The 19,512-nt window shown below is 36.1% G+C and overlaps 1 protein-coding gene across 2 annotated transcripts in view; it reads left to right on the top strand.

The window, feature by feature from the left end:
* Window positions 1-19,512, top strand: part of FBXO36 (F-box protein 36) — a 30,031-nt gene extending 10,519 nt beyond the window's left edge. The window contains exons 2-4 of one of the 2 annotated variants that reach the window (XM_026109770.2): window positions 9,714-9,822; window positions 14,508-14,680; window positions 19,304-19,512. In XM_026109770.2, coding sequence (XP_025965555.2) covers window positions 9,714-9,822; window positions 14,508-14,680; window positions 19,304-19,492 — 471 coding nt within the window. In that variant the 3' untranslated portion in view covers window positions 19,493-19,512. The remainder of the gene's footprint in view (window positions 1-9,713; window positions 9,823-14,507; window positions 14,681-19,303) is intronic. The other variant, XR_010390507.1, reaches the window with a different exon arrangement.

Below are 19,512 nucleotides of genomic sequence, written 5' to 3'. Positions count from 1 at the left end.
TTATTTTTTTCCAAGCTTTCTATTCCCTTTTCCTCCTGTATTTCTCTGAAATATTTTTCAGATACTTTAAGTGGAAGCCTTTGGCAGCTGGATCCCCTCCCTACCAGCTAATCCCTTAAGTGAAGTGACTTGATATTTTTGAATATATGAGTGAACCAGGGAAAAAATGAAACTGCTTCGTAGTTACTGTATATGGTAGTTTGGAATAGTGGCTTTTCTTTTCCCTTCTTCTCCAGCCACTTGAAATGCTTGTTGATAGCAACACACAAAATATTTTTTTAATTACTCCAGAAGGCTGTCTTTCTTTCCATTTACCATTGTCTTCATGGTTGTACTCTGCTACAATCACTGTTTTCTTTTTGTTTGTTAACCAAACTGTTTTCTCTTTTCTTGCCATTGACAGTAATACTTTTTTTTCCTCCCAAAGCCAAAGCAGAAGTAGGGGAAGGAAGTATGTGGACTTTCACTGCCTTAAACTATTACTTACTTGAACTCTTTTATTTACTGTTTATAGTTTACATTAATATGATTTGCTTGCATTCAACTGTTGTAATTTTACACTGTCATTTTACTGCTGCTGATGCATTACTGAAATGGAATTAACAGAGAAAGACCTGCACAAATGAAATACCAAGAGAGAGACTCTTCACAGGGACCAAGGAAGTGTATATATACATATTTAACAGTGAATCCACTATCAAGGTGAATATTAAATTGAAATTAAAATCTGAAATACTGTATTATTAATTTGATACAGAATTTTGGTAGCATTATTGCTATTAAAAACCATACCAATTCTTTTACAGTGCGAATGCATTAATAACTGTTGTGATTCTGAGAATAATCTGTATAAGCTTTCAAGAACAAACTGTTGCCCCAACTTTCATTGTGATGTTGGCCTGAGGACATTTTTCTCTTGCAAATCATTTTCTTTAGGGCAGCATATTAGGTTTTGCAGTTGAAAATCTTTGGTGTATCTAAACTGTGTATCTGATGGGAAGCTTGAAAAACAGACCATATTTAAATGCCAGCAAACATCAGCTTTATCCTTGCAAGGACTTTCTGGAGCTCAGTAGCTGTAGGCTCCTATTTTTAAGTCATATGCTGGTCATATGCTTTTGTCTGTGAATCTGAGGAGCTCTAAGTCCTCGAGGTTCAGGGTGAAGTAAGCATACTCTTTTACTAGAGCTCCACATTTGAGAATAGTTAGGTTTGCAGTTTTTCTTCAGTGTCATATAGTAGTTAAATGCTTTACTGAAGTTTCAAAATCAGTTGTTCTGTACTTGAATTTAGATGTGCTGAGAAATACACAAATCTAAATGAAACAGTCAAACTACTATTGTGTTTGAGAGTTCTGGCATTAAGGAGGTCTCTTGTACGATGCTTCTCCATCATCCATTCCTGTACTTCAGGAAGAGGAGTACAGGAGAAGAAGGGCCAAGACTTCTTTGGGCAAACTCAAGATTTTATGTCAGTTCATTTGCCTGTGAGACTGCAACCAAACCTGGCAGAAAACTGTGCTCCCTTTTGGGAGGGAAGGAGGGGGCTAGTTTTATGGCAAGGCTGGTGAGAAATCAGTCATCGAGTGGTCCAATTGGTGGATTTGTGGACTCCTCACAGAATGAGGAGAGGAAAAAAATCTGGGGGGGGGAGGGAAGGAAGCTCATGGAGAGGAAGACCTCCGCCTTGTTAGACCGTTTCACTCCATTTTGTGCAACGTTACTATGAGTTAAACCACTGGAAATTTTTGTTTTGCTCTGCTTAAATGTTTACTAATTAATTCCTGAAAAGATTCTAATTTTTCTTTTTTTAATCCTAAGGTGGTGCCTTTCTTCCTCTGCACTTCTAGATATACAGTCCTTTCCCCTCCTTTGCGTTAGCTATGGTGCTTATTGGACTCTTTGCTGACCTGTTTCAGCAAACTAAACTAGTAAGAGAGCTATTTCTTTTCCAGATTAGTTCTTGCTGGTTTCGTTGACTTGATTCACCACAGTATTAAAAAGCACTAAAGCCATGAAAGAACAGTAGTAGAGTTGAGGAAAACAGGGAACTTGAAAGGGGGGTGGTTTCCCGTTTAACTGATTGCTGCTGATGAGATTGCCTTAGGCCTTGCCATGTCACTTCACCCTCAGATTTTCAGTCTGATACAGATGCATCTAAAGAATAATTGCTATGGATAGAAGTGATTCCTTAAATCATGGTAATGTGCTATAAGAAATGTACAGTTTTAATGTCCTTTCTCCCAGGAGTGTAATGTGTGAGTATGAATCTTGAGGAAAATAGTATGGTAGAAGGTCCACAGTCATATCCATTTTGCTCCTTAGTGATGATTCTGAGAAGAGATGGAGATTTTTTTCCTGCCTTTCGGCCTTAGTTCAGATATGCCTGTCATTCAGAGCACGTGATTTCAAAGCTCAGGGGAGAAGCTTGTTCAGCAGATCCTGAGAATTTGAACATCCAAAACTGCTGGACAGTAAACTTGTTTTAGACTAAAATTACAACAATTGTTACAAGTGACATCTTAGGAGACCTGATTTTTTTGTGTAGCAATTGTCAAATAAAGCACAGGTGTTGTAATTCCTACTTTATATTTGCAAAATATCAGGTAGTATTTTGCCAGATGCAGAGCAAAAAGCATCTGAATTCAGAGGTGTAACCGGCAGCAGCTCCTACCTATTTGATTCAAACTGTGTATGACTTCAATGTACAATGGCATATTTGCATGGGTTTAGGTTATTTTCAGATTGCTGGACTCTTGCACTGTTGGACCTAAATGTGGTTCACTTTCTGTTCTTATTCCTAGAAGGGTTTCCTTTAAACATTTCTAGGAACTCTGAATAAATGAAGGCTTCGTTAACTGCAGCCTGTTAACGGCCCCTTTGACCTTCTCCAATGGAGCAGTTTCGACCTGCTTGCAATTTTGAGTCATACAAGTACATTTTCCCCAGAAATGGTTTAGCCCAATCTGCCAGGCTGCCATTTGCTAGCAAGCAACATTCACATTCTTGCACGTTAACCAAATCAGGAATCTCAAAATAATCTTCTCTGGCCAATTGTAACAAAGTAACAATATTAATTGGAAATGTTCAAAATCAAGTAGAAAATAAAGACTTTCTTTCAAAAAAGCCTTTAGAATAAAAAAGGTTAAAGCAGTCATAACTATCAACTCCTGTTTTCTCAAGTACTTCTAGGTATGATAAAGACTTTACATCACATAACCCTTCCTGAAGCTGTCTGTCTCTGAGACTGTAGGAAATGTGCTTTACATTGTAATAGTTATGGATTAGTTTGTGGAATTCGTAATCAAGAGCAATGGATATTTGTTAAAGAAAACAGTTGTAATGGGAATAGCACAGTTGGTTTGTTACCTTCTGCAAGCCGTAAAGCCCAGAGAGGCATCATTAGCTGCTAGAGCTTTCCAAAGGAAGATGCAGGTCTGCAGTGCCTACCTGCGTTCTACCGTGACAGCGTTGTGTGACTATTCCTCACAGTTTTATGCTAAAAATAATTATTTAAGAGTAGGTCTTAATTTTAAATGTACCATAAATGGTCTATTTTCAACCTGAATTTCATTCAGAACATTTCAATATGCTAAAAAAAATTTTACATACATATTTCAAGAAGCAATAACTATTAAATGTAAAGGTGATCACTTAATCCAAATAATTCAGCCTTCTCTTTAAATTGCTGCTAGTTGCAAGGACCATTTTTCTTATGCAAATATTGAAGTCTGTATTTATGTGCACTTGCATTTATAGTCTATTTATTGATTACTGTCTAAAACTGAGTGCTTAATCTTTTTTTTTTTTTTTTTTAATAAAAAGCTGTTTTAAAGGGCAGGAGGCACAAGTATGTACAAGTAACAGTACTGATTCATGGCTGAATGAAGATGTTCAGAAGGATGTTTTTCCTAGCTACTTTTTTAGAAGTCAGGTGTGACATTGTCCTTCAGTAGCTGATCAGAAATTAAAAGAATCTGTAGGAGCAACTGTATTGCAGCAATAATAGCTTGCCTGCTTCACTACTCCAGAAGAGTTGGAGGTTTACTTTGATTGGTGAAGATATTAAGACTTTCTGCTGCTGTCGTATAATTAGGAGGGAGATTGGTCTTGCAGACTAGCTTGTTTAATTTATTGAATTTACAATTTTATATATAGTAGCTATTCTCAATTGTGAAGGGAATTATTAGAAATAAGGTGCTGTGTAAATGTGCTAAGATCTTTCTTGTATAGGATATAACTATCATTTTCTTTAACTACTTCACAGCATGTTGTGGGAATAGTTGTTTATACAAAGGATATTTTTTCTTGACAAGAACATAACTTTTTCTGGAGAAAGGAAAAAAAATAGTTAACTGATTCTTCAGTCCTACAAGATCTATGTTGTTGCTTTTAAGATAATCACAATATGACGTTAGTAGCCATATATGAAACAATTGCCTGTGTGTGTTGTTATTGTGCTTCAAACTTACCCCACGAGGATCAAAATAGCTTTTTCTTTAGCTAGACCCATGTCGATGCAGAAGGATAGCCTCCCTCAGGTTCTTTATAGAGTTATTTAGCATTTAATTTTAGTTCTTTTGCAAATACCTTGTATGGCTTGTGTGACCTAGAAGCCTAAGCATTGTTCACTTGCAAAATGAGCATTAAGATTTATCTAAGCCTAAAAGTTTTTATTGTTATATTCCTTTTTCCCTTGTTACTCATGCCAATTAAAGATGTAGTGTGCACACTGCTGCAGTTGCATAAAAATCTTTACACCATTAGAGCATCAGCTCCGTAATTAGGTGAGGCTGCAGTGGAATAAGACTCAAAAAAGCTGTGACAGAAGGAGCGCTTTTTCATGCCTTGAGTTGCAGCTAAACTAACAAGGGCTGGAAAAATGAAGGGAGGGAGGAAGCTGGTAGTTTTCACTATGCTAATTAGTTGCAAAACTTAAAAATATATACAGACAAGACATTTGACTCCTTTGTGGGTTGGAAATTGAGCTTAGACTCACAAGCACTTAGGCAACAGATTAGCTGATACTGACTTCAAGCAGTCAAACTGGGAAAGATATTTAGATCATAACTTTAGAAAGGTCTGTCTTCGTAATTTCCTTGAAGATGCTGCAGTATTGCTCATTTATTTCATTTCGGTTTTGTAACAGTTGATGTGGAGGTGAAATGAGTAATTCAACTGCATGAAAACTGAATCCTTTAAAAATAGTAGATTCACTGGAGATTGTGGCAAAAATACAGACTATTCTGGAAGAGGGAAAGATAGATAAAAATGAGGGACAGCGGCATTTGAATAATTTAATTTTGAAATCAAACAGCAAGATAAGAGGCAACAGAAATTTTACTGTGGTCTCCTCCAGTCCACAAAACCCAGCCAAAAGCAGAGCTTGTTGAAACTTGTGGAAATATAACATGGTATGGGAAGAAGGGAGCTGGGCTGACAAACGGATTGAGAAAAGTAGTTTGGTGGAGGTAATGATGCTAAGACTAAATGAGAAAGCGGCCAACTTTTCAGTAAAGAAACATGGCTGCTTCGCTGCACAGGGCATGTGAGCTTGGACTGCCGTGACAAATGCTAGGCCAAAGAGAAGGACTCGGAGCTTAGGCCATTCGCCTGGGACAGGCTGCAATGATTGACTCTAGATCTCCTAAATCTCAGAAAGCCCTCTATTTCCTAGATTTTGGAATTGCCCCCCCACCCCCATAAATATTTAGTTGTTTAAAGTAAAACAAATTAAGAGGAAAATGGGGGAAATTAATTGCCAAATAACCAGTAATCTGAGATGAAATTCTGAGGTATTAGTTTTGCCAGGCAAAGTAGGAAACTGAGTCTGGATAACTTGGAAATCCCCAAAAATGTATATTGGAGAAGAAGTTTCACATACGTGCCTTTATAATAGGACTTTACACTCGCACAACTGAAATTTCTCTTCAGCTTCCTCCGAATGTTTCTCTTTCTATACTCTGAGTCTGTCACACGTGACGTACGTCTCCAGTCCTATAACCTCAGAAATGGAGTGAGGTTAGGGGAAGTGGAGCCCAGCATCTTTAAAAGATAGCTCACCATATGCCAAACTGCTGATACTGTTTTCTTCATACAATGTAAATGATACTATCCATCTGATAATTTACAATCCAGATTAAATTTGACAGTAGATCCTTCCTGAATAAATTATTTCTTGCTACTTTATCATTTATGTATTCGAGTTGTTTTATTGGTCTAAAAAACTGCTATGAGTTTTTAATCCAAAGCTTCAGCTGGATGCTGCTGTTTTTTTATATTTGGTTCTGCTCTTGTTTTCCTTTTATCTATTTTTTCATGAAGAAATACTAGAAGAATTGACAATGTGGTTGTGAATTGCTTTAACATTTGCACCTCCAAATACCATCTAGAATTAGATGTGTCTGTGTTAACCATGATGCATTAGTTCTACTTTCCATTCTTCTTTTAATCTGTGAAAAGTATACACATTGAATAAAGTTGTAGCCAAAATCTGTACATATTTTCTTTAAAATAAGCAGCATGTCCTAACAGATTATCAATGTAACTGTTGTTTGTCCTGAGTATATATATTTAAGGGAAGTTACAAATGGAAAGAACCATTTATAACATTATTCTACTATAAATCAAAGAATAATTGTTTAGAAAATGTGTAGTGGCACTTCATATGATGACCTCAAGAATATTTTTTTTCCTCTGCGCGTGCATGTTGATCTGTGTCCCCGTTCTGACGGAGAGCTGTGTTGCGCTGTGCTTTGTGGCACAACGAAGAAGGTGATCAGAGATCGCTGAAGTGTGTGTTTTGGGAGTCTTTTGAGCTTTTGACATTTTAGGTAGTATTAAAATGCTTTTGATTTTATAACTACACAAAGGTGCTACAAGAAAGTAGCTTTTTGTAACCATATGAAAACATCTATGTTCATTGCTTTAAAAACAAGACAAAAGTATTTTGTTTGTAATGGTGTTGATTTGGGGTTTTCCATTGCAGAGCTCTGAAAAGGGGGGGGAGGTATAAAGATAAAAACTTATTTAACAGTTTATACACATGCATGCATTCGAACGTGTAGATAAAATATGGTCTTGTACACCTGTGTGTACATAAACGTAAGTGATGGATAAATGCATTGTAATCACAAAACATTAAACACAAAGAATGTATATAATACTTCCAGTGAAAAGAAATTTGTCTTGTTTACACTAGTGCAGAATTTGGGCCAACCTCTGCTGCCTGTATACACTTAATTTTATTGCACTATACATCCCAGACAGAAAAATATTTATTACATTATTTTATAACAGATCACAAAACTATAATCTGTTGTGTATCAAGACTCTGCTATTTTAAGAATTAGACTTCTAAACCTGTGTCAGTTAAATAAATAAAGCTTTTAAAAAGAAATGCCGCTTCTGACAGTAACAGGTAAAGCCTAAGAGCAAGTGTTTGTTTCTTTTCCCCTTATACAATTATTTTTCCCTGTTTTGTAAATATACCGTATTAGTTCTGCCCCATATTGAATGGTATTCGAACTGAGCAATATGTGGAAAGATGCCTTTTGTTTTCCTATTTGCATGTCATTTCTTTTGTCCCTATTCTCCCCTCATGTTTTCCATAAATAACAATGAAAGTAGCCCTCCACGTTGATGTTTCCTAGTGGAAACTGTTGGAGATTTAAAAAAAAAAAAAAAGGCTTTTGGAAGTGCAGTGTAATGGTTCACTGTCATTATCCCTGCAGTGGTCCGCAGTCGCGCTAGGGCTGAAGCCTTCCCGGGTAGTAAGATCATTGAAACAATAGTAGTATGTTAAATGACATTACTTTAGCAAAGTGGTAGTCTATCCTGTGCATGTACATTACAGAAATGTTAACTCTGCTGTTTAAAAAAATAAAAAAAAAAAAAATTACACCACTGAAGCATTTTATGTATATAAAATTTTAGAATGCAAATGGGGTAAATAGTTTGTTTTCCCTTGAAAGAGGCAACTGCAAGTAATAAAGATTGTCATTTAAAAAATAGGATGAATTTAGGTACAGGAGTAGGGTTTTTTTTTTTTTTTAAATTCACATAATATAGGTTATTTTACAAGATAACGTCAAATAACTGTCCATGATATTCTGTATGTTTCCGATCGGAAACCCTGCAATGATACACTAGCCACAAGAGACATCAAAATGATGATCTTTAGCTGGCTGTATTTGACATTCAAATGTCAAGTGTTGATGTTAAGCCTTTATTTGTACATATTTACTGTTACTGTACATGAAATATCAAATGGAAAAAAGCAAGGCTTGAAAAATAAAGAAATGATTGGTGCGGGCCTGTCTTGGCACACTGTCTAGAATGTGAGCTTTGGGTTTAAAAATTAATTATGAAAGTGAATTCAACTTACTGGAGATTACAAATGCTTAATTCTTCTCAGCTTTAAAATCTCCATTTTGACATTGAAATACTGAAGAGATCTAAAGTTACTTTCCGTGCTGCAAGATGTAAAACACTTTTCAGGTCTAAGATTTGTAAAGTAAAATTAAATAAATGTGAGTAGTTTTCTGTGATTTGACAGTTTTTTCAAGGTTTGCTTTTATTTCTTTTAGTAGATGCCAATAGAAAAATAAGGATATGACAAATATATTTCATATATATGCATACGTGTGTGTGTATGTGTGTGTATAAATATACACCTCACTAATCTTGTTTGCCAATTTTACCACTCCTCAGCGTGTCAGGAATCTCCCTATACATGTAACTTTATATAATTCTGACTTTTCTCAAGCAAATGAAAATAAAGAAAATGAGATTAACATTAGTAAGAATATAAGGTGTTTGTTTGTTTATTTTATTTTATTTTATTAAACCTTGCCTACAACAGCAGCTGGTTCATGACTTTGGCTTGTAGTGTAATCTTTGCTAGACAATGTGTACAGGAAGAGACATGATTATGGCTTTGCTCTTCTGTAGACCCAGCTGTGACAGCAACGAAATGAAAGCAGATATTAAAAGCTGACACACTGTTCAAGGACAAATATAATATTTTAAGAAAACTCTGGGAAAATGACAGTTAGCCGGAGCCCCTTGTTCTTCATCATTTCATAGCTACCTAATTGGCCATTTACATTAATCTCCTGTGTCAGTTGTATGCTTTGTAATCTAGGCTTTCGTTTTTCTTAATTCTAACTTTTAAAATGTGAGTTGAATGTGTATAGATAAGGAGCTTTTTCCTGAGTTTTAAGACGGTCTAAATTCTGAGGTTTGAACAGTCCTATTAACTTCAATTGGCTCCTAACAACAAAACGTTAAAATGACAATTCAGCTTCTAGTGCTGTCATTTTTGAACACTTGAGCACTTGAATGGGTATGTCTGCTCATATAACTTACTGCCTAATGAATTGTACTTCTGCCGCTAAATGCAGAATGAAAAGAGAACGTTTATGGTTTTGCAAGTTGAGATGTCATTAAATGTGTTTTAATTTGTACAAACAACTTGCATGCAGGGATTGGAAACATATTTCCTTTGTATGTAAAGCATCTCACGATGTTTACTCCTTTGGAGCATCTGGTAAGGCAACTGGTAATGTAACCGTGGTCTGATTCATTATGATAACTTTGTTCTTGGGAATGCAGTAATAATTACGTAACCAGAGTCCTAAATCCTGGTAATATATTTATCTAGTGGTACTTGATGCTCATTACTCCTTCCTTTTTCTTCTTCCCCAATTGTAGGTAATTTTCAGGTGGTGGAAAATCTCTCTTAGGAATGAATTTCGTGAAGCAAGACCTGGAGAAATTAAAGAATCCCATCAGGATTTTTTGGATGATTCATCTCTTCAGAGTAAGATGACAAAATAATTGCATATTTGCTGTGGCATGTAGTGGAATAATCTATGAATATTGATTTGTACTAATTTTCATGAAAGATGTGATTTCTTTGACTTGTCAGGCCTTTGTATATAAACTTACTAGTATAAATTAATGGATGGATATTGGAAAAACAAAAAGGCATAGCAGTAGCTGTAAATATGGGATAAATCCCAGCAACACTGATAGATTCATTATAAGAAAACAGCAGAGTTAGTAGCAACAGAAATAGGCCAGAAAGCAATATTTTCATTGCTAATAACTCAGTAACCCCCTTATAATGCTCTGTGCCGTGCCAGCACAATTATCTTTATGGCCATGTCATGAGGCACATTGGATTCCTGGTCTGATTTAACATAAGCAACATCAAAAGTGGTGGTAATGCAAAGGGTGTAACATGAGGCTAGGATTATGCAGCCAGAGTAAGAAAGGCAGGCATACGCAGATTTATAGGGCTGTTTTCCAAAGCCTAGAAACCAGAGATATAATAAACAGCTGAAAAGTCTCTCTGTTGATTTGAGGGGATTGTTATCAATCAGTTGGGGGGGGGGGGGGACAGGGACAGACAGGGGGCAGTGATGAATTGACAGGTCATATGGACAGGTCACTGAGAACATCTGAAACAACTACACTTTTTCCCAAACTTCCATGGGAATGTGTGCCCCAGATAGTTACTAATCTGCATCTTCTTAAAGTTTTTGGTTATAAATAATTAATTTCTTTCAAGAAAGATGTCATAAGTTACCATTGCTCATGGCTCATAGAAGAAATGGTTTCCTGAAAATACTAAGTCAAAGTCGGATTTAATTCACTAGTTGCAGTTAATAGCTGAGCTCTATGAGCTATGATCTGGTCTGAAAAAGGAGAACTTCATAACTGCACCTGAGGTATTGTATTGAGAACTGAGAGCTGTACCCAGAAAAAATAAGTAGCTCTCAAACACCTTGCGTTGCTGAAACTTTCTTATAAGCTGCATTTGTATTCTTGTATGTGCATACCTCAAAGAACTTCAGTTACAGTTGTGACTTCATATTTTTCGTATTTTTATGGCGATTTTTAAAGACGTGTCACTTCCAAATGATGAAGCCTGGTAAATGTACCTCATAAACAGATTCGGTAGGTGACATCTTCTTTACATCTAGGCAGAGTAAGAGTGTTGTCGCAGTCATCTTGGATGGTAGGGGAGAGGACAAAACTTTTTCCTCAAGGACAAAATTCTTCCTGGTTCCAAGAGTAAATATGTCTGTTTCTTCATTTAGAGACTGAAACAAACCAATTCAGGTTTGCTATGCTTTGCTTGTTAATATGTAACACTTGCTACAGCTTAATGAGGCCTCTTCAGGGGATTTTTTAGCCCTGGTGAGCTAATTCGTTCTGAATTTTTGTTCAGTGTGCGTTTCTGATCCCCATTGCAACTTTTGAAACTATCTGTGGATTTCAAGCAGATCTGACTGAAATAATGACACTCGTTTAGGCAGCTGAGTGGGGAGGCTTCGAATGACCTCCGTGAGCGCTCCCGGTGCCGGAAAGGCTGCGCGTTCGGAGCTCAAGTTACGTGGTATAAAAGGATGCGCAAGAGAGACTTTGTAGATGCCCAAACCCTGGAAGAAGTTTCAGCCAGCACTCACAGCCCATAACAAAGCAAATCTTTAATTCCAGTGACTACTACTTATTTTTGACTAGAAGATGAATGAAGCAGTAGAAAACGGGCTGCCTTTTGGATCTTTGGATTTGGCTACTGCTCAAGTGGTCTTTAAATATATTATGTTTTTTTGTAATGGGTGTCTATAACCACTCCATTACTTGAGGCAAAGAAGAGTTGCACACTTCTTAATTTGACAAATGTGATCATCAGTTTTTATAAACTTGCGTTTTCTAGGAAAAGTTTTTCTATAATTTTTTGCCAGTAGTTACATCAAATTTATAGCTGAATTTTAGTAATAGGTTTTAGTGTTTATATATTCTAAATCTGAGGGTTTTTTCCCCTGTCAGAAATTAGTATTTGATATTAATCTAAGTTTGCAATGAAACATCTGTGCTGGAATACTTGGTACAATGATTCAAATAGTTAAATTATTACTAACATGCCGCTTTTTCTACCCATATTCTATGTGTTTCTAATAGACTACAAATAAGATCTGCCTGCTTTTTCTTGAAAAGTGTAATTGGTGGTTCTGAGGTTTCCTATCTTATAGGAGCTATTGAAAGTCACTGCTACCGTTCCTTCCTGATTTTTAGTCATTTCTTCCTCCTTCCAAAATTATCTTTAAAATCATGGGTTTTTTCCCCTTATTTTCTGGGATTTTTTTTTAAGAAAAAAATTTTGCAGAATGCATAGTTCAGAAAGAAAGCCACCTTTGTAGTGTAAAATTCAACAGTAAAATAGTCTGGAATATCTGTCTTGGAACAGTACATTTATTTTTCAGTTTAGTTTCCTATGCTGGAGTTTTATGAAATGTTATTCATCTACCTGAAATGTTCCCTCCGGCCTTTTCTCCCCTTCCCCTTTCTTTTTTCTTTTTGGACAGCGAAGTCAGATATCATTCTTTTTTTTTTTTTTTTTTTTTTTTTTTTCTCCCCTCATAATTGGAATAGAACTAAAGAGATTTTGTGCATGGCTAGATCTTCATTATGTTTTTTCAAAAAAAATTAACATTTCATTTGTTTTCATTAACAAATTAAGCTCGTTATTAATGGATGATAGTGTAAGCTAGGGAAGAGATGTCTATTTACTCATCTAGATGAATTAACAAATACTATAAGTCATCACTTACTATGCAGCACTCTTAAGGATGAAAATCTTACAGAAAACCTGGAGTTCAATATCCTGTCACAGTTAGTTCATCATTAGTTGCAGATTCATCTATAAAGTAAGATAAATAACAGTTAAATACTGTTAAAACATCCAAACCAGCTCACAATATTATGTATTATTATTCATAGAAATAAATGGTCAACTCTCAAGAAAACCTCAAGCAGCAGCAAACATTCACATGGTAGTTTGTTTAATAATTCAGCCTGCACATTGCAAACATCGTTGTTGTTGTCATCACTCCTAGTATGTCAAGAATTGGATCATTATTATCTACCAGTTTGAATTAGATCAGTCAGCCAATTTGTAGTTGAACTTGTACTTGTATAAGGAACTTGAGCAAAATAACCAACTATATGGAGCTGAGATACTTGGAAAACAACAAAACAAATGATAACCAAGAACAGACTGTATATGAACTTGTAACATAATATAGCAACAAAAAAACAGGTTGCATGGTATTGGGCCATTTACTGAAAGACACGAAAGAGCAGTAAGGTCATAGCCTTCTTTTACCTCATTACCGTAGGAATATTTGGAACAGAGAAGAAAAAAGTTAATCAGAAATAAATCTTAACTGTGAAATCCTAGAATTTGGAAGGTTTTCAAACGTATTAACATAAGCTTTTATAACTTTTTATAAGTCTTTTATAACTAATCTGACAAAATATTTTGGAAGACAAACTGCTGCATAGGAACAGGATGTGCTTAGTGACTTAATAGAGTCTCAGCTTCCATGGTTGTGTTTCTCTCTCTTCTTATGATGGAAACATGTACCAGAAAATATACTGTAGTTAATTTAAAAAACAAAAACAAACAAACAAAAAAACTATGGATGCATTAGAAACATTTCATTGTAAATAAAATAGCAATTCTGCTTTAGCTTTGATTCCTGTGTCCCAGTATGGGAAAAGTCCTTTACACATCTAGATGATTATATTCATGTCATTTGTTCTTAGGCAACAACATGCAGCTTCAGAATGTATCACTGATCATTGATTAAAAGCATGTCAAATTGAATTCAAGATCCTATTTTGTAATGAACAAGTGTTTTTATTAAAGCAAGTTGATAATACAGATAAATGAGCTAAAGAAATATTCTTAAATTCAAAAGCACAAGTTCCAAGTTGGACATTGAAGCAGAAATAATCAATCCTATAAATACAGGATGGGGAATAGCTCACTAAGCAGATCTGTAGAAAAGAATTTGGGGTTTCAGTGGATCACAAAGTTAATGAGTCACAGTGTCATGCACTGTGGAAGATAACTGTCTTCAGTTAAACCACGGAAATTAAATTGAACCCACATAAGGTAAGAAGCAGAACTAGAGGGCCTCTTGACATCATAGCCATCATCATTTTCCCCAAAGCAAGCGACTGAAGTGTTTTTTGGTTGTTTTTCTAGATTCCTCCTGAATAAATAGTACAGTTTATTAAAAACAAACAAAAAAAAACTTTATACACACATGTGCATGCGTGTGCACACACACACACACACATGCAAAATTACATGTTACCTGTAAAAAATGCATCTGGACAAGTTTCAGTTCAGATCTGCTGGTGTTTTGATGCTCCTCAGCTGAGACAAGTTTCCTCTATACTAGACAATGTACAGTTTTTATAATTAGAGCCTACTTTTACTACACAAGCTTCCTGGATGTCACTAGTGTGAACACAAAGTGAAATATTAATATTCAGTATTAGATATTATATGCTCTTTTTTTCAAGAGACCATCCAAGCCTTTTTTTTTCTTTTTTTTTAAGTATATGTGAGAAATATGGGATAATTGGGAAGAAATTTCAGGCTTTTATAAATCTGTTGTCTGTTCGGATTTTTTTTAATCACAGTTCAAATTGCTATAGTATTTGGAGCCAAAGTTCTGGAACATGTGCTCAATCTGTGCCGAGGTAACTATGACTTCCTGGAGCGGCTTCCTGTCCCATTGCTCCTGTACATCATTTCCTTTCTGGAGCTTGAAGATATTGCCAGGCTTTCTCAAGTTTCACACAGATTTAAAATGGTAAAAATACCTAATAATAAAAAATACATAAATTATTTTAAAATTGCTAACTTTGCTATGTAGCATGCTGTCTTTAATTCATCTCACATTTACCATAATCATCGTTGTCTGCTTTACTTTGAGTTTGTGGTTATAGAGTAATCATCTCTATACAAACTGCTAAATGTATGTAACAAAAAGTAGATCTTGGACTGTGTGTCGGAGAAACACTGTGCTTATCCTGCAAACTTTTTGTTGTATGTAATAATCCTAGTATAACTGATGGTTGGGTGCTATGCACTACTTCCAGGATTAAATATTTGAAAGGTAAAACTTATACTTTGTATTATATATACATAGTGTATATATAATGTGTGTATATGTTTAAAATACATACATTATATATGCAATGCATTGTTGTAGTGTCTAGGAGCTCCAACTGCAGACCAGGATCCCCTTATGCTAGACTTATTGCAAACAAAAAATCACTGCCATTCCTAGATAGCTGACACTTTAAGTCTTTAACTAAAGTTAACAGACAGTTATGAATAAATACAGGAGCACAAGGAAGGTGAGATTTTTTGGTTTGTTTTTTCTTTTGTCAGTGGTATTAGCACAATAGTAGCCAAACAATTGTCAAGTTGTGGGGTTTTTTGTTTGTTTTGTTTTGTTTTTTTTTTTTTTAATAGACCTTGCAGGAAAGAGTTTTAAGAAACAGAGGAGAAGAATGCAATGACTTTATGGGTGCTTACTAGGAAATTCTTTCCAAGCATCAGGAAAGTATGGGAAACAGGAGGAGTGTGCTCAACTGAAAATTTAACAAGTGAATAATGGAAGTTGGTGCTGTTGGCTGATCAGAGCTAAGGGTAGCTTCTCAGTGCTGAATGAGGGGTAACAAATAGGGAAAGGATAGCCTGGAAGTCCCTTAAGAGTGAGGACCAAGCAATTGGTGCAAAAAAGAGAAGATTACAGGATAATTGAGGTTAGAAGGGACCTTGGGAGGTGACCTGTTCCAGCTTCCTGCTCAGTGCAGGGTCAGCTAATTGGGAAGACAGAAAGAGATAACGCATTCTAAGCCGTGATCTAGGAAAACTATTTTTGCAGCTGCATGCTGAGTACCTCAGACTGTATTTTGTATCCCAGTCAGAGCAAGAGAAAAGGCTGTTGTGGTAATTCAGGTACAAATAAAGGTTTTTAGCTTATGAAAAGTAGGATGATAAGCACATTAAAGAGAAAACCCAGGAACCTAGAATGAAGTTTGTCAAGCTGTGGATTTTACAGTCACTTTTACAGTCACTGGAAACTTTGGTAATGTTGAGACCTTAGGCTGAAGATTAAAAAACAGATTTAGTCTTTGAATCTAATGTGACAGCTAGATACTCACTGAACAGCTTCAGAGAGACAGATTAGCCTCTTAGCTTGGAGAAGAGGATGCGTCTCTGGTAGAGAGTACATCTCTGAACCATATTTTGGAATGAGGTTACTCACAAGGTTTGTGTTATTTTGAGGTTATGTGGCCCAAGATTTCAAGCAAAGTTCTGCTGAAGATTGCTGAGAGTTCAAGAGGGCAAGGTTGTACTGCTGTTCCTAAGGTGTGCCTACAAAGATATCGTAGATACTTTGGTGACAGTGAGTTCAACCAAGCCCAAGAAATAGAAGACTGTAAAGAGAGACCTCAGGAGGAAATGACATGATAGGAAAATAGTGTAAGTCATGAATGTTAGAGACGAAGGGCAGATGGAGGGGTAGACAAGCTTGCTGAGTTCAGAACTTCATTTTTATTGCAGTTTGAAGGTAATATTGTTTATATTGTGGTGGGGAAACAACCAGTAGTGGATGAGGGAATAAAAAAAGACTAAAGGAGAGGAGGAGAATGGACAGAAGGGAGATCAGGAAATGGTTTATTAGCATATTTGGAATCTATCTGTCATTTGCAGAGAGTGAGTAGTATAGGATTAGTTAGCGTGGAGGGTAGTAAACTTTTCATTAATTTAACCCAGTGCCTTTGATATTCTGTTATTTAAGGAAATCCTAGAAAGAATTAACTTGCATAATAATGAAGATAAAATTTGGCACAATGAAATACTCTGTTAGAACTAGTAACTTGTAAAGGAAATAATCTGTTACAACTAGTAATACCATGATCCCTTCCTCACATTCCAGCAGTATTTTTAAGAGATTAAAATGTTGTCCTCGTACTAAGAATTTTCATTTCTAGACTAATTTATCTGTAGGTCAGAGTGCTATTCTATATGGGACTGTATAACATATTCAGATTTTTTAAAAGGGGGAAATAGTATGTTGAAGTTATATTAATATTCTGGCAGATTTTGAACTTTTATTACAATTAAAGGGAGTACAGAAGTTGGAAAATGGAAGGAGGAAATTCTGGAGGTTTGTGCCTCATGCACACTGGGCCTGGGAGGGAGATAGTGCTTCTGTGCTGCCGTTCGGTTCCTCACAGTTACCAGAGTCCTGAACAGCAGTTCCTTCAGCTTAGGAGCAGGCTGCTGGCAATGCTGAGCCCTGATGATGGGTAATGATCTGGAACGGTCTTTGCACTCAGGACTGAAAAGTGAGGTGTCAAAGGCACTGTACTTCCATCGTGTTCAATGCGTCCATGTAGGCTGAGCAAAACGGAAATCTTTATCACGCAAAGCATGGTATTAGTTTTTCTCTCACTGTGTAGTTCACATATTGAAGGTATCTGAACACTCAGATTTGAAGTATTTGAGATTTTCACAAGGTGCTGCTTTTAAATATTACAAAAGAAGCTCTCTTTCAAAAAGAAGCAATCTACAAAAGCCCTAATTTGGACGCCCTTATTCAAACATTACATGAGTTTTTGACATACACTTTCAGCAAGCTCTTATATCGTGATATCTCCCAACACAAGCTTAGTACAGGATTCTTTTAGTTTATATTGTTCGAGATCTTTAGATGCTCAAAAAAGGCAAAATTATTTTTAAACTGCAAAAAAGGAAAACTGCTTCGTTTTATGTGCTAAAAGAAGCTGCTTCCACCAGAGGGAGCTACGTTTCCAATGCAGAAGTGAAAATGAGCGTTTCCCGAGGTGGGCAGAGGAGCAGCTGTACCTGGCGGTGCGCTGCCCTGTGCGCTGCGGGATGCCAGCGCAGCCCCGCAGCTCAGGCCTTTCTCTTGATTTGCAGAAAGGAAGATCCGACTGTTGCTATGCAATTCTGAAGCCATTAGCACGGGAAGTAAACAACAGTAATGACTTATTATCTTTTTTTCTTTCTGTATTGCATACTGTATTTTATAAATATTTATTTAAATACAACATTGTATTTGAAAATACAATATATGGTACTAAAAACCAGTCTCCACTATTTTTAACTTAGTGATGTCTGTTTTTCATAGGAACAGTAGAGCAGTTAGAGAAAGATACCAAGCCAAAATTTAAAGAAAACTGTTAAAATGTATCTATTTTCATTTCAGGACTTCTGTACCAATTTTTCCCCAATAATCCCTGTTTTTTCTTTGCCTAAATATGTTAGCATATTGTGTGTGCCTACAATATGCTTGTTCTTACAGTTCAACAAGAACAGAAATAGAACCACACTGTGTTCTGATACAGCCTTGCTGAAGTCAGTGAATGAAAAGGTTCAAAGCATCCAGTTGTTGAAAGGGGAAGTAATATATGACTCTCTGGTATATCAGCACTTTCCACAGGTGGGAAGATGTAAAAATAGAAGTTATATCAGGACTTCTGCATTTCTATTTCTAATTATAAGGGACAAACCTGTCACTTGCACTGGAGTAATCTAGTACAATTCCACTTAAATGAGTGCAATTAAGCCTTTAAAAGACTGGAGCATTTAGAAGAATCAATGTTAATAGGCCCTGGTATCACTTATAATGGTCAGATCATATATAATGATGCAATCTATTTTCCTAATCTTTTTTGTGATGGATATGTCTTAGTTAACTAATTACATCACTTTTTCTTATTATTTCTAATATATTTCCACCTGTTTCTATTTATGGAGTCATTCTGTAACAGGGAAGCATCTGCTGAGAAACAGACTTAATCCCTACAATGCTTGAGAGCTTCATAAAATCACATTTCTGATAAAAATGTGTTTCTATTGTACTCGTGTATGTATTGTAAAAATGCAGGCTTTTGATAAACTCCAAAGGCAGTTGTGAACTGTACCATGAACAAATGCATTTGGCTTCACTTACTTACCTTGAAAACAGGTATGTATTGGTGATGTGATTTCTACGTCCCCCCAAGTTGTGGGGTATAAATTTACCCCGCTTCATTGATTTCACTGGGGCTGTATGAATTTTATACCAGGAAAGAATTTGGCATTACACCTCCCTTGTTTGAATGTCGTAGAAATGCCTTCAGTATCATACCAAAAGAAACTACTAGAATTTTTACCTGAAGACTGTGTAGTGTCTTGCATTGGCAACATTGGACAAAACTTCCACTGATGCCATTGCAGGTTTCAACTAACACTGTGTCTTTCAAGATAGCAGGTAGGCAGCTTACACTTGCAGTGACCTTCATACATGGTGCTTGTGTTGTCTAATCACATTTCATGCAAATAAAAATGATCGGTGAGCAATGAATAAGCCTATTATGATTTTTAAGCCTCTACTTTCTCTTATAACTAGATATGTAACAGTAACACACTATGGGAAAGTATTGTGGAGAACTTGTGTGACACACTTACGCCTGAAATGAGAGAACTGGCACAGGAAATGGGCTGGAAGCAATTCTTCTTCACAAACAGACTTCAGCTGCAGCTGCAGCTCCGAAGGAGGCGGCAGAAACATGCTGATAAGGAAAAACTACCTGAATAAAGATGCATTTTTTCATTGAG

Source organism: Dromaius novaehollandiae, chromosome 9 (genome assembly GCF_036370855.1).
Source record: "Dromaius novaehollandiae isolate bDroNov1 chromosome 9, bDroNov1.hap1, whole genome shotgun sequence".
NCBI classification, from domain to species: Eukaryota; Metazoa; Chordata; class Aves; order Casuariiformes; family Dromaiidae; genus Dromaius; species Dromaius novaehollandiae.
Note: the sequence above shows the minus strand (reverse complement) of the source record. Positions and strands in the feature narration are given on the sequence as shown.